The sequence below is a fragment of the Aotus nancymaae genome, unplaced genomic scaffold, assembly GCF_030222135.1.
Source record: "Aotus nancymaae isolate 86718 unplaced genomic scaffold, 86718_ANA_hifiasm-v0.15.2.pri h1tg000016l, whole genome shotgun sequence".
Lineage (NCBI taxonomy): Eukaryota > Metazoa > Chordata > Mammalia > Primates > Aotidae > Aotus > Aotus nancymaae.
In genome coordinates, this window is record NW_026988428.1 from 7,875,453 (window position 1) to 7,891,464 (window position 16,012).

Below are 16,012 nucleotides of genomic sequence, written 5' to 3' on the forward strand. Positions count from 1 at the left end.
TTACCAAAGAGAAATTTTCTTAGGTACACAGTGCTTAAAAGGGAGAGAATAAAATGTTCTGATCTTATGGGATATACCAAAGTCTAGTCACTCTATCAGGATGGAAGCAGGCTTTCATGAAAAGTAAAGTCTGAAAGGATTGAGGTGTACCTTTTTTATGAGCAGTTTCTCTGGACAGATGGCATCCAAAACAGTGGCGATCCCGGACAGTGGGGATCTCCTGCTGCTAGAGGAGATGTAGGTGTTGGCTGGCCAGACTCAAAGCTCGAAGGCCAACAGGATGTGGCCCTGTTGCAACATGAGCTGCCAATCTCAGTGAAAGCAGCCAACAAAGTGCAGCCTGCCATGGTCTAAGCTTTCAAAGTATCTTTCAAACTCTTGGGTTAATACGTATTTTGAAGTCCAGTAGTTGAAGTCAGTAGCTCAGATCTAGGGTATGATAAGGTCCGATATAATATTACTGAGGAGAGAGGAGAAGTTCATGCCGAGTTCTCACATATAGGGTCTAACAGGCATCACATGCTTAACTGGAGGGGGATAACGCTCCAAGTTCTTATTACAGCAAAATATATAGCATCCATGTAGCAAACTTTGAAATTACTTCAAAGCTACATACTAATATGACTGTTGCCAGTTGACTTAAGTATTTGTTTGAGAATCTATATTTATAATTATAATAATTGTGCTATTTCTTTATTACTGAATTCACGAAATTTAAGATGTCTTATTATAAGACCATAATAACTTCATATATATTAGCATACAAATAAAAATCTGTGTTAGAACTAGTAAACTGAAGTTAGATCATTATGCTAGTCTGCCTACTGGTCTCTTACAGATCTGGAAGAATGGAAACTACTAAATTTAAATTTTCACCAAAATCTTACTACTTACCTGAAAGAATGTGACTTTCAGAGATTTTTTAACATTGGCAATTTTAACAGTTTTATTGTTTCCTTTTAATCATTTGTTTATGTCTTTTGTTTTAATTGAGGAGGCTAAACCTGATGGATTGGTGACTGATTCATCAGCAGGTAACTTTACTTAAAGCAGATATTTTTTCAATTTTCTTTTTCTTCTTATTTTTTTTCCTTTCTCTTTCTTTGATGTCCGCTAAATGAATTTTGTTTCGTGGTTATGCTTTATGAGTTTAAAATGTGAAGATAATGGTCATATTTGAGGTTTAGAGAGTTATATGTGAACTTCATAATTTAATGTTAACTAAAATTTTAGTTTTCTTAGTTCATTATATTTTGAAGTAAGAAATAAACTTCTCGAATATTACATTAATATGGTTGTTTAATGAAAATGAAGTGTATATTATGAATAAGATAGTTTTTTTTATGTATTAGGAGTTGACTGCATACTTTAAGAAATTAAAAATTTCAAGATCTTGATTAACTATTTCTAATTCATTATGCTTTATAACTGATTTTATCAGAGGGGCAGAATGTTTTCCTTTTTGAGCCAGGCTTGATGGCTCATGCCTATAATCCCAGCACTTTGGGAGACTGATAAGAGAGGATGGCTGGAACCCAGGAGTTTGAGACCAGCCTCGGGAACATAGTGAGACCCCATCCCTTTAAAAAAAAAAGAATATATTCCTTTTTGGTCAGTTGATAGATATAGGAAAATAACTGTGAAATGTGAAATCAAAATAAGTTTTAATCAAATATTTGTAGATTATTTGATGGTGATTCTAAATATTATTTCATTTGCATTGTATGTTTGTAAATTATGATTTGTGCCTTAAATGAATCAGATATACTTAATTCTTGAAATGTCAAAATACTCTACTTGTAATTGGATAATAAACTTATGTTGATCATCTTTACAATTGTAATGAATATAAGTAATAACAGTGTAGCGTATATAATTAACATGGTATTTGAATAACCATGACACTTTTTTTGTAGAACTACAGTCTTTGGAACAGCAGTTAGAAGAAGCCCAAACAGAAAATTTTAATATTAAGCAAATGAAAGACTTATTTGAACAGAAAGCAGCCCAACTTGCTACTGAAATTGCAGGTAAATTGAGTTAGAATTTTTTAGCCAGTAAATCAATCTCATTACCTTTTTGCCATTATATACCCTAGCAATAAATATAGTATTTTAGTGTGTTAAAGCATTTGTGATAAACTACAGTGGTAATTAATGGAATTTAATGATTTCAGAGTTGCTATGTAAATTATTTTGTTTGTCCTCTGGCTGCCTTCCTTCAAAGGACTGGTATTTCTCTCTCGATTCTTCTTGAAATTTAGAGAAAATACATTTTCTTTTGTGGTATGCTTAAAGATTAAAAAAGGAACATTTTAAAGAAGTGAATTAAATAATATAGTATAAATATAACACTTGGTTATCCTATCACATATATATATTTTTAACATGTGCTTTTAGGTAAAATATTGTATGTGATTAAGTATACATTAAAATGCTAATAATTAACATAATGTTGAGTGGAATTTATGTAGACAAAGAATTTTAAGTTTATTTTATGTAATTGGAAGTATAAACTTACTGTATATATTTATGGTTATCTAAGGAATGAGAATTTGAATTAGAGTGACATACAGATATGCAAAGTAATGTACAAGAACTTATAAAACTGTCCTTCCCTTAATGTCATAAAACTAATATTTATATAACTATCTTTAATTAGATATAAAGTCAAAGTATGATGAAGAAAGGAGTCTCCGAGAAGCTGCTGAACAGAAAGTGACACATCTGACAGAAGAATTAAATAGAGAGGCAACTGTAATTCAAGATCTGAAGACGGAACTGGTAATTTAGGAATGATTTGTTGAGATGTACTCTTAAACTTTTCTAAATTAAAAATAAAATACCCTGAAGGAAAATTTTTAAAAATATAATTTGAGTGAAATGGAAGATATAAACAAGTCCCTATATTCTACCACCTGCATATATATTCTATATATGATTTTTAAAATAAAAATGGAATGTTATGATACATAACTTACCACCTTAACATTTTTGTTGTTTCTATCTAAATATCTGTCATTTTAGTAATTTTCACATCTGCGTCTCTGATTGTGGTCTTCTCTTGCATGTTAGTTTTACAAATCCATCTGTTTTTAGGGTACTTTGTGTTGAATTTCTAGCTATAATTTCAAATTCAACAAGTATAAAATCAAAGTTCCTCCATTATGTATTTCTGTTATTGGAACCATACATCTCTAATCCTCTCCTAAGGCTTAATAATCTTGGATCTGTCCTTGACTTTGTTTCCTTTATTTAGTTCTCAATAAATATATAAATTAACTATATCCAACCTGCAGCAAACTCTAATTTTGCTTACATCTGCTCCTTCATTTTTATTACCAGTTTCCTAGGATAGAAGAAGAAGGAATGTAACATTTTCAAGTCACTGTTATAACAAATAGATGTAGTTTGTGAAGCAAAGGAAAACAAAGTAATAAAGATAATTGTGAATTCTCTAGATTGCACCTTGAGTTGTAATACTGTTAAATACGAGGTAGGATGGGAAGAGGAGATAGCTTATTGTGGGAGAAGATACCAGTGTTGTTTGGAATCTAAAAATTGATATTGGAGATTGTTTCCCTTTTGATTTCTTTGTAGTGAAATTGATTCTAAAAAATGTATATTATTTTAGTTTTTCACTTTAATTTTTAATTAAAATGTGTTGCTTCACAGCTTCAGAGACCTGGTATAGAAGATGTTTCAGTGCTAAAGAAAGAACTGGTCCAAGTTCAAACACTAATGGATAACATGACCTTGGAACGTGAGCGAGAGTCTGAAAAACTCAAAGACGAATGCAAAAAATTACAGTCACAATATGCTAGCTCAGAGGTAATGAAGTTCATTGTACTTAAATGTGATTGATATTAGCTTGTGTAGTATATACTGTTGAGTGAAGCCAGGATTTGAGATTTTTCTGAGTGGCCTATCAAAAGAATATTTGTCATTCTTTCATTTTTGGCCTATCAAAATAATATTTGTCATTCTTTCATTTTTGGCCTATCAAAATAATATTTGTCATTCTTTCATTTTTGATCTGAATAATACTTGTTTATAGTCAATGTGGTCTCACAGTCAGTATATTTTGCTTTATAGAGCTAGACACTCAGGAATATATGCATAAAAATTATTGTTCCGTTTGATAAATGGTACATATTGCTGAGAGATGATTTTTAAGGTTAAATTTACTCAAGGTTAGTTGATAAATGGTAATTGAGTTTATCTTAGTTTGGTAGAAATAAAGGAAGAATGGTATCATTTTCTACAATTATATTACCAGTGTTGTTTAGAAAAAATATTTAAGAAACGCTTATTTTGTAATAAGCTTATTTCTTTTTTTTTTTTTGAGATGAAGTCTCGCTCTGTCACCAGGCTGGAGTGCAGTGGCATGATCTTGCCTTACTGCAACCTCTGCCTCCCAGGTTCAAGCGATTCTTCTGTCTCAGCCTCCCAAGTAGCCAGGATTACAGGTGCCACCACCACGCCTGGTTAATTTTTGTAATTTTACTAGAGATAGGGTTTCACCATGTTGACCAGGCTGGTCTCGAACTCCTGACCTTAGGTGATCTGCCCGCCTTGGCCTCCCAAAGTGTTGGGATTACAGGCGTAAGCCACCATGCCTGGCTGTAAGCTTATTTCTAATGGATAGACTTTGAATTATGAATTTGAAAGAAGTCTTAAAAGGAGCTAGTCTAACATTCCATCCAGTACTTCCCTTTATAGCAGCCCTGATAAGTGATCACAGTCCTTGCTAGGTGTGGTGTAGGTGTGCATAGTTCTTCCTTAGTCTGTTCTACTGAGTTGACATTTGTTTCCCTGTAATGTACATGCACTGGTTCTAGTTCTCTCCTTAGAAATTACACAGAATAAATTGTTCTTCTTTCCACATGAGGTATTTGAAGACTGCTCATATTTACTCTGAGTATTTTCTCTTCCAAGATAAGCATTCTCAGTTCCTTCTACCATTTCTCACATGACATGACTTTGGCTTGTAAATCCCTTGTATAATTATGTCAGCATATAACAAACTCTAAGATATATAACAAATAAATTTGCTTAAAAATGCTAGCCCTTGTTCTTTTTACTTTATTATAGGAGACACTTTGTTATCTTTAAGCTCCCTTATGTGAAGTAGACCTCTGATTTTCATTTTTTCAGTTTAAAATGTTGTTACCGTGACATTGTAATTTGAATCTCTTGAGTTTTGTAACTGCTGATCTGAAAGCCACTCTATTCATAAATAGTAACATGTCATCAAGCTTTGGGGTATAAGTATTATAGATAACCCATGTTTAATTCATTTTTCAAAATCTTCCTTCTATATATCTCGTGAAGGGGTGGTGAAAGTTTGTGGATATAACATACATAGGCATGTAAGGCCTTGTGATGCTTAACACTTCACTCTCTAACTTATGATATTTAGATACACACTGTCCAAAATTGATACTTTGTAGCCAAATAACACTTAATTCCAAAAATTTTCAAACAATTTCAGGTGGTTCATGAACTTACTGAAGTCAGTTAAAAGTTCCTGTTCTACTGGTATTATTAATCAGCAAAAGGCAATGATTAATCTATAAGTACAAATGTGGAATTAAGGAGAGACTGAATCAAATAAGTCTCATGAGGAAAAGTTCTATTCAGATGTTAATGTAGAAATATTTAAACCTGGGTGAATCCAGTCATTTATTTCTTTGTTTCAGTGAGAACTGCTTTTGATTAGCTATGTCTGCCTACTGGTATTTCTCAAAAAAAAAAAAAAAAAGTTACACTCTGTTTTGATTAAAAAATACCTTAAATGCTATTTGAAATTTTAAAATAGTTGTATTATGGTGACTAAAATAGAACCAAATTAATGGCTGTTTTAGGAGTATGTATTTTAAAGTTGAGTCCTCTCTGACTTATTCCAGCTGTAAGTTTTGGAGTTATACATATGCTTGTTAAACAAATAGAATATTAACAAGGAAAATAAATTTATATATTTACTTGCATTTTAAAAAATGTAGGCTGAACAGGGTGGCTCACCCCTATAATCCCAGCAATTTGGCAGGCTCAGGCAGGCAGATCGCTTGAGTCCAGGAGTTTGAGACCAACCTGGGCCACAGGGTGAAACCCTATCTCTACAAAAATTTAGCTAGACATGGTAGCATGTACCTGTAGTCCCAGCTACTTGGGAGGCTGAGGTGAGAGGATTGCTTGAGCCCAGAAGGTTGAGGCCGTAGTGAGCCATGGTTGCACACTACACTCCAGCCTGGGCGATAGAGGGAAACTCTGTCTCAAACAAACAAAAAAAGTTGAGAATATAATGAACTTGCTAATGGGAAGACATTTTTAAGTAATATTTTATTTAAGAGTTATTCTAATTTAAGAATTATTTATTTCTAAGTAATATTTAAGAATTATTCTAATAAATTCTTATTTAAGAATTTGGAGTGTTTTATGAATTTATATTTTTATTATTGTAGATTAAAATACCTTTATATGTAAGGAGAAGAAGTCATTTAAGATGAAAAAGCTATGATTGGAGTTTGTTTTACTTTATTTAACAAATTATTTTTGGTAGAGACAAGGTCTTACTATGTTGCTTTGGCTGGTCTTGAACTCCTGACCTCAAGCAGAACCTCCTGCCTTAGTCTCCCAAAGTGTTGGTATTAAAGGCATGTGTCACCACACTTGTTCTATGACTAGAATTATGAAAGATTGGGAGGTGAAAGAATTTAGTGTCTCCCTCCATCATCCTCCTGCAAACAGGGCTAATTGTAGGAAACAGTTATTTATTTTTCTAGAAACGATATTTCTAGGAAAGAAGGAAAATGGCTTAGAAATCAGTTTGTTATGTCTTCATTCAAATTTTCTTGAAAATGTATCTTTCAAGTATTTGGAAATAAATTTAGAAAGGAATTTATTTGTGCCGAGTAACTGAATAGGTGATTTAATATTTTATTGTATTTTTTAATAAAACAAGAATAATACTTATTACCTATTTAATTTATTAATAGATATGTAGTGATGAATGAGACCTTGGCTATGTTATAATATTTTGAATAACTTAGGAAATGGCAACTTAAAAGTTAGAAATATATTATTACTAGAAACAAACTCTTACTTTTTTGAGCACCAGTAGGTTTTAGATACCATGTTAGGCACTTAAAACATGTGGTCTCATTTGTTTCTTACAACCCTGTAAGTTTATTAAGTATGTTTTACCTATGAGGAATCTGAGGCACAATGAGGTTAAGCAACTTGTTTAAGGTCACACCTAATATAAAAGCTAGGGTTGGAACTCAGGGCTTATCCAAAGCCTGTGTCAATCCCTTTTTATCATGTTGTCTCCTAATTTAGGTGGTCTGATGATCACCTTATAAGTAAATTTGTGCTATTAATCTTAATACTTATTGTTAATTACTTTTTTATTTTGCCATATTGTATATTGTAATATTTGTATTGCATAATAGCTTAAAATACTTTTGAGTTGTGTCATACCATTTCCATATAAAAAAATTACTGTCTAATTGCTTCATTTCATTTATTTGTTTATAACTGCATTTGTTTTTTAGCTTCTTCTTAATCTGAATATATGACATGTTCTGTTTATTAAAATTCAGTTCTATTTATTCTTAATTAAGTATGTTAGTGAATTATAGCACTTAATACAGCAATTTTTATTATAGATGTTGCTCCTTTTACTAAACCTAAATATTGGCATCAGAAACAAAACACATACAAAGGAATTAAAGAAGCTAAAAATTTATTATTAAGGGCTAGGTGTGGTGGCCCATGCCTGTAATCCCAGCACTTGGGAGGCCAAGGTGAGTGGATCACCTGAGGTCAGGAGTACAAGATTAGCCTGACCAACATGGTGAAATCCCACCTCTACTAAAATTACAGAAATTAGCTGGGTGGGTGGTGGTGCATGCCTGTAATCCCAGCTACCTGGGAGCCTGAGGCAGGAGAATCCTTTGAACCCAGGGGGAAGAGGTTGCAGTGAACTAAGATCACGTCATTGTATTTTGAGACTGGGCAATAGAGTCAGACTCTGTCTCAAAAAAAGAAAAAAAAATTATTTTTAAATGTCAAATAAATATTTATTTCAAATCAAATTAATGGCAGTTTTAGGAATATGTATTTTAATATTTATTTCAAATAAATTGTTATTTGACTAGTATATCTAGTTGGGGCTGAAGATATATAGTCTGGTGTACATCATTAACTGTGTATGTCCTTGTTTTATTACTTTCATTGAATGTATACCTTATAAATTCATTGACTTCTTTTTGCCTGGGTATTTTTGAGGGCATATGGAAAATATCTCATTCTAAAGCATTTGAAAGTTCTTTATAAATAATTGGCTGTTTTATAGATTGGAAATTGGAGATTTAAAGGTTAAAAAGTATTATTTATAAAAAATCTACATTATTGGAAATATCTAAGCTGTAATCAACTTATATTTGGTGTAGTATTTAATGGAAATGATTTTTAAAGAATTTTATTTTTTTCCAAATAAATTTATTTGAATCCCAGTTTTAAGAGCTAAAATGTTTATGTAGATATGGAATAAGTATGATTACCCCCATACATAGCTATTCAAGTATTTAAATATCTTTTAAAGTATGCTATCTAAGAGGCTGGACTTGTAGGCATGTTGGTCATCTTTATTATGTGCTCAAAGTGTACTTTTGTCAGTCTTGTCTGCCACCTTTCATCCACCATTTTGTTATTATTTTTTCTGCTTTCTAATGGAGATGCTTAAACTTGAGGTAATGTGATTTTGGGAGACTTTTTAATATTAATAATACCCTTAATGTATCACCTTCAATTGTTATATGACAGTTTTGTGTTTTAAGTCAATTTTAGAACTTCAAAGACATGCCCATTTTTGTTTTGTTAATCAAACATAGTTTCAACCATTTTTAAATGATTATTTACTAATAGTTGTAGCATATTAAAACATTAATTCTAATTCTAATGCACCAGCAGGATGTTTACATGCAATATCATTCCTTATTTTGTAATGTTAACTTTTTTAGTAAAAATTCAGTGTTGAATTCAATAACATTTCAGAAAAATCAAGGAAATGCAAACTGTTTTATAGGATCTAATATACTGTTCCTTGGAAATAAGTATCTATTAACTCCTTGGAGGTATAGTTGCTCATTCCTTTAGTGAGTTTTTTTTGTGTCTACCAAGTATCAGGGACTATTTTAGGTGTGGGGATTAAAATACTGAAAAGACAGAGTGCTTGCTTCCATAAGGCTTAATCTTTTGTGGAAATCAAACAATAGACTGTACAAGTACACTGAATCATGATCAAAAGCCAGGTAATAATAAGGGCTGTGAGGAAGAAAAATAAAGCATGTATGAGCCATAGTGGAGGTGGGAATACTATAGAACAGTTTTAGAATGGTCTGGGAAGATCTCAGGGAGGATATGTGTGAAAAGAATGAAGTAAGCAAGAATCAGAGTGAAGCAATGAGAGCTAGGATTCCCAGGAGGAGGTTGAAGTCCAAAGCACATAGAAGCTTGGCCTGTTAGAGAAGAAAGTCAACATGAACAGAGATCTTTGAACTTCACCCATAGTGACATCTGAAGAGAGAATGTATTTACTTTTTTTCCTTTGTAATTATCTTTCTTTAATCCTTATTTTTTCCCCAAATATGAACATAATGTGTGATTATTGTAAAAGATCAATGTTTCATAATGTGCAATTGAAAAGGGGAAACCTTTCTGGAATTCACTCTCCTCACTCCTTTTCTTCATAACTAAAGTACTGGATGTATAAGTCTTCCCACATCTTTCTTTATTGTCCCCTTGAGTAAATTTTAAAGTTTTAAGTGCTGGAATTTATCTGTATAAAAATTTTAGTGTTCACAATATCCAAATTTGGTGTACAAAATGAAAATAATATACTTAATGTCCTGTTTTTTAGTTGTTAACCTTATACAGTCATTTATAAGAACATATCTAAAAGCTATAAAAAAGGATACAATATTTTTGAAGCATATTTGCTTTACATTTTTCTTATTTCATAAGGAAAGTTTTACTGTTATTCTTACTAGAAATTCTTATTTCTACATGTTGTAATTTATCAGCAAGTTAGACCTTACACTTGGCTTACTACATTTTGTAAACTTCATTATGAAATCATGATATTTTAATGAAATATACATGTGATTTACATTTTAATATACACTGTTATTACTGCATATTATGTGCCAGAAATCTGTGCAAATTTTTTTGATAAGATATTTACAACTAGAGATTTAAATATGATATTTTTTGTGATAAATTGGCATTTTTGCTCTATGATTAAAACGTAGTAAGTTAAAATAGTCAATTTGTTCCTGATGTTTCTTTTAACATCTGTAACCCTACTAACAAAAAAATTTTGAGATTCAAAATTATTAGAAATGGTAATTTGAAATAAATGCCAAATAGCTAAATCCATTTCAAGGTTACATGTTCAGTTTAAAACAGATGGTTTTAGGGTAGGCCTTTAACTTCAGTGTAATTGAAAATGCATGCATAATTTAACATTTTCTTCTTTGAATTATGTATGTATATATTATTATATATGTATATTAATATATCAGTTGTTACTTTTGTTACTGAAGCACTCTGTATAAGATGTAACAGTATGGTAATGTTACAGTTTGCTTTTCATTGCATCAGAATTTGTACATTTAAATGAATGTTTTCCCAGAAAGGTATGTATCTCAGACATACTCCATTCCTAAAAGCATTTTTGAAACTTATTTTAATTGACATTTAGCCCATTTGGAAGACACAAAAAAAACTAGTTTTATTAATTTATGGTTATTAAAATAAGCCTAAGAATCTGATCATTCAATTCAATCATTTATCTTCTGATTATTATAATAAGCCCAAGTTATTAAAATAAAATGGTCATTAAATAAAATAATTATTAAAATAAAATAAGCCCAAGTATTTGATCTTTCAGTTCAATCACTTACCTTGCTTATAAACTTGATAGTTTCCAAAAGTTAAAATAAAAACCACCATAAAATGGATGAAGATACACTACCACTGAGAATCCCTTAAAAAAATAAGTTCCACACACTCTGTAACGGTTTCCAAAAGAAGAGTAGCCAAAGATCTCTTGAATAATATTATTGTTGCCACAATAAGTCAGTGTCTTCTGAGATTTCTCCCTTGAAGATGAAAGCACTCATTTGTAATGTATTATATGAATAAGTATTTATAAGTAGTTACTAAGAAAAAATTTAAAACATATCTTATCCATATTAGAAAGTTTATTCAGTAATAAAGAAAAATAAAGAAATTAAGAAATCATTTAGTAATGGAAATGAGTGTAATTTTAGAAATGAAGTAGAAAGTAAAGCCAATAAACAATACTAGAAATATTAATATAATAGAAAGTTATTTTGTCCATGTCATTTGCAGCAGACCATACCTAAAAAAAAAAAAAAAAAAATTAGTCTCTCTAATGGTTCAGCTTTTATGTATAAGAAATTCGTATTTCCAAGATATTTGCTTACCTCTCTTTCTCTTATACTATTTTTAAATCATCAAACTGTTGCTTTAATAATAAAAATTGATTTTTGAGTTTTTTTAAATGTTAAAACGGTCTGGGCTCAGTGACTCACGCCTGTAATCCCAGTGCTTTTGGAGGCCTAGTGGGAGAGTTGCTTGAGCCCAGGAGTTGGGGATAAGCCTAAGCAACATAGCGATACCCTCTCTCAAAAGAAAATAAAAAAGTTAGTTGGGTGTGGTGGCACATGCCAGTAGTCCCAGATACTTGAGAGGCTGATGTGGGAGGATTGCTTGAAGCAGGGAAGTGATCATACCACTTCACTCAAGCCTGGGTGACAGAGCAAGACCCTGTCTCAGAAAAAAAAAAAAATTAAAATGCGCTAAAGCAAGTTCATGCCTGGTGATTATACCTGACCGTAGAGTGATCTAGCTTAATGTAACTGTGTATAACTTCAGCTTGGTAACTTCTTTGGATAAAGACATTTTCATTACAATTTAGAAAGATGATTCACCAGTATCATTCTCCATGTTACATGTTTGCATATACATGTCTTAAAGTAAAAGGATAATTTTATGCTATAGAAGTTGGGAGAAAATGTAGACATAACTTGCATATTATCTTTAAATTCAGGAAGATTGAAGTATAGAGTTTAAGAACCAGTAAATTTAGGTTTGCAGTTTGATACTTCAGAAACTTAAAGTAGGATGCCAACTTTTCATTTTATGTATTACTAAATAAATGAAGTTGTACATCTTGGATAAATTGCAAAAATTAGTTGGAAGCCAAAAAAAGCATAATGTGGCACTATGGGTGGTAGGATAAAGAACAAAGTTGAAAATTCCAACAACAAAAAATTTGTTTTCTTAAAACCTTTGTATACTTTCATTTCTTTGTTTGTTAAAAAATTTAGTTTGCTTTATTTATTAATTTTTTTTTTTGTTAGGCCACAATAAGCCAGCTAAGGAGTGAACTTGCCAAAGGCCCCCAGGAAGTTGCTGTATATGTACAAGAGCTACAAAAACTTAAAAGTTCAGTTAATGAATTAACACAAAAAAATCAGGTGAGAATTTTAAAGCTATATATATTAGTAAACTGATTTTATTTACTTTAAATTTAAATTTTACATAATAAGAAAATAAATTGGCATAGTACAATGTGACTTATTCTGTTTCTTTGGGTTTTTTTTGTTTGTTTTTTTTTAGTGTTAGTATGTTCACATTATTGTGCAAACCAATCTCCAGAACTTTTTTTTAAGTCCTGGAGATTGGTTTGCACAATAATGGGAAATAAAGTTGCAAAATTGAAATTCTGTAGCTGTTAACTTTATGTTCCTCCTTCTCTCTAGCTCTCGGAAGCTTCCATTCTACTTTCTATCTCGAAAATTTGACTACCCTAGTTGCCTCATATAAGTGGAATCATATAGTATTTGTTTTTAAAATTTTTTTTAAATTTTTTTATTTTTTCAACCTTGGTTTACTATATCCAACAATATTTATCTTTTCGTAACTGACTTATTTCACTTAACATAGTGTCCTCAAGGTTCATTCATCTTATAGCTTCTGTCAGAATTTGTTTTTTAAGGCTGAATAACATTTTACTGTATGTATGTATGTTATTATTCATTCATCTGTCCATAGACACTTGGATTGCTTCTGTCTTTTGGCAGTTGTGAATGTTGCTACTTTCAACATGGCTGTACAAATATCTCTTTGAGACCTTGCTTTCAATTCTTTACCTGTAAGTGGAATTGGTGGATCATAGGATAATTCCATTTTTAAATGTTGAGGAACTGCCATACTGATTTTCATAGTGGCTGTAACCCTTTTATATTCCCACTAACTGTACCAGGGTTCCAGTTTCTCTACATTCTCACCAACACTTATTTTCTTTTTCATTTTTTAGAGTAGCCATCTTAATGGGTATAAGATGGTATCCCATTGTGTCTTTCATTTGCATGCCCCTAATGACTAGGTTGTTGAACATCTTTTAATGTGCTTGCTGGTCATATGCAACAAAACTGGGTTTTTGTTATGTAGTTGTAGGAGTTCTTTATATAGTCTAGATATTAACCCCTTATCAGATATGTGATTTGCAAATATTTTATCCCATTTTGTAGAAATGTTAAATTTGATGTAGTCTAATTTATCTACTTTAATTTTTCCTAAGGTCTATTTGGTGTCATATCCAAGAAATCATTGCTAAATCTAGTGTTGTGAAGCTTTTCTTTTGTTTTTTTCCTAAGAGTTTTCTAATTTTTAGGTCTTATTAAAATTCAGGTTTTTGATCCATTTTGATTTAATTTTTGTATATACTATAAGGTAAGAGTCTAATTTTATTCTTTTGTACATGGATAGCTGTTTTTCCCAGCAAGATTTGTTAAAAAGACTGTTCTTTCCCCATTGAATAATCTTGGAAGTCTTGTCAAAAATTATTTGACCATTGTCTTAGTCTGTTTGGGGTCCTATAAGATACTATAAACTAGGTAGCTTATAAACAATAGAAATTTATTTTTCACTGTTCTGGAGGCTGGGAAGTTTAAAATCAAGGCACTAGCAGTTTTGGTGTCTGGTGAAACCTTGCTTTCTGGTTCACAGATGGTGCCTTTTCACTGTGTCCCACATGGTGGAAAAGACAAGAGACCTCAATGGTGTCTCTTTTGTAATTCCATTCATAAGAACTCAACCCTAAGGACCTAATTACCTCTGAAATGCCCCACATCCTAATACTATCTCCTTGAGGGTTAGGGTTTCAGTATGTGAATTTCGGGGGGGATACAGACATTCAGACCATAGCAACAATATATGTAAAGGTTTATTTCTGGCTCTCTATTCCGTTGGTCTCTGTGTCCATCTTTATGCTAGTACCACACTGTTTTGATTACTATAGCTTTGTAATAAGTTTTAAAATCAGGAAGATAAGCCTTCAGTTTGTTTTGTATTTTAAAATGTTAATATTTTCTGCCTCGTTTCTTTATAAATGAACAACATTGGCCAGGCACGGTGGCTCACACCTATAATTCCAGCACTTTGGGAGGCCAAGGCAGGCAAATCATCTGAGGTCAGGAGTTTGAGACCAACCTGGCCAACATGGTGATGCCCCATCTCTACTAAAAATACAAAAATTAGCTGGGCGTGGTGGCACATGCCTGTAATCCCAGCTACTTGGGAGGCTGAGGCATGAGAATCACTTGAACCTGGGAGGCAGAGATTGCAGTGAGCTGAGATTGCACCACTGTACTCCTGCCTGGGCCACAGAGTGAGACTTAATCTCAAAAAAAAAAAAAAAAAAGAGGAACAAATAGTATTTAGTTTGGGGGTACGGGAGGTACTAATTAATACTTTTTCCCTTTGTCTTTACTTTTTTAAAACCTTTTATTCAAAGATGTGTATATATTGGTTCAGTTGTATTTTGGTGAAATATAAGGAAAAAGTCAAAAAAGAAAAAAATAGGGCATAAGGAGAAAAAGAAAGAAATATAATATCTATAAATATTAATTAAGCCTTCTGTCAACAGTCATGTATATGAGCTTGGAAGTAGGTGCTCCAATCCTTGTCAAGTTTTCAGAAACTGTAGCTCTGGCCAGCAGCTTATTATAACCTCATGAGAAACCCTGAGATGAAATCACCCAGTTAAGCCGCTTCTAGATTACTGACCCTGAAAAACTATGTGAAATAATATATACTGTTTTAGGCTGCTGCTGTGAAATTTCAGGGTAATTTGCTGCCCTTGGCCAGCTTTCTCTACATTCTCAAAATAATTAACGACTCCAGAGAGCCATGTCTGAGGTTATATCTATGGATATTTGCCATATAGAAATTTAAAAGGAATTTAAAAATATTAATTTATTTAAAAACATTAACTCATTAAATGTTAACATAAATAACATTTCTTATGACAAATGACCATTTTCTAAAACAAAAGAATTCAGCAAGAATAGTGATGTTTTACATTTTTGGAACCCTCTTTAATGTCTAGCTTAATATAGGACAGATAGATTCCATATCTGCCTTTACATTAAATCTATGGTAGTATGGTTGAAGTATATGAAGAAAATTTAGTCTCACAGAGATATGAAGTTGGAAAGGAAAGAATATTTTAATAGCTTTCTCAGACAGTTGTGGCTTGCTTTATTTGATACTGTGCTCAAATTTGATGATAGTGTCTTAAAAATTAGTTACAATGTGGAATCTGAATCCGTATCAGTGGACTTTTTGTACCCTGTAACATTAAAATTTGGTCTGTCTTGCCTTTTGAGTGGATCTTTTCCTGTGCATGATTTTGTAAGATCATGCATTAGTCATGTGGAAAATATTGGCTCACTGAGTTACTCAGATCTTCCAAATGTTGACACATTTATTGTACAATAGAAAAACACTCACATTTGTCAATATCACCACCAATCTCAGAATAGGCTTTAAATATGAGGAACCTGTTCAGCTCTTGGTGGTGGATACATGTTTTCTAAAATTCTAAGCTTCATTTGAAAGCTTGAATTTTATCA

At 31.8% G+C, this 16,012-nt stretch overlaps 1 protein-coding gene across 1 annotated transcript in view; it reads left to right on the forward strand.

The window, feature by feature from the left end:
- Positions 1-16,012, forward strand: part of EEA1 (early endosome antigen 1) — a 158,180-nt gene that overhangs the window by 73,253 nt on the left and 68,915 nt on the right. Inside the window, exons 6-10 of the mRNA XM_021675624.2 lie at positions 995-1,034; positions 1,917-2,030; positions 2,662-2,783; positions 3,675-3,830; positions 12,455-12,571. Of these exons, the coding sequence (XP_021531299.2) occupies positions 995-1,034; positions 1,917-2,030; positions 2,662-2,783; positions 3,675-3,830; positions 12,455-12,571 (549 nt within the window). The remainder of the gene's footprint in view (positions 1-994; positions 1,035-1,916; positions 2,031-2,661; positions 2,784-3,674; positions 3,831-12,454; positions 12,572-16,012) is intronic.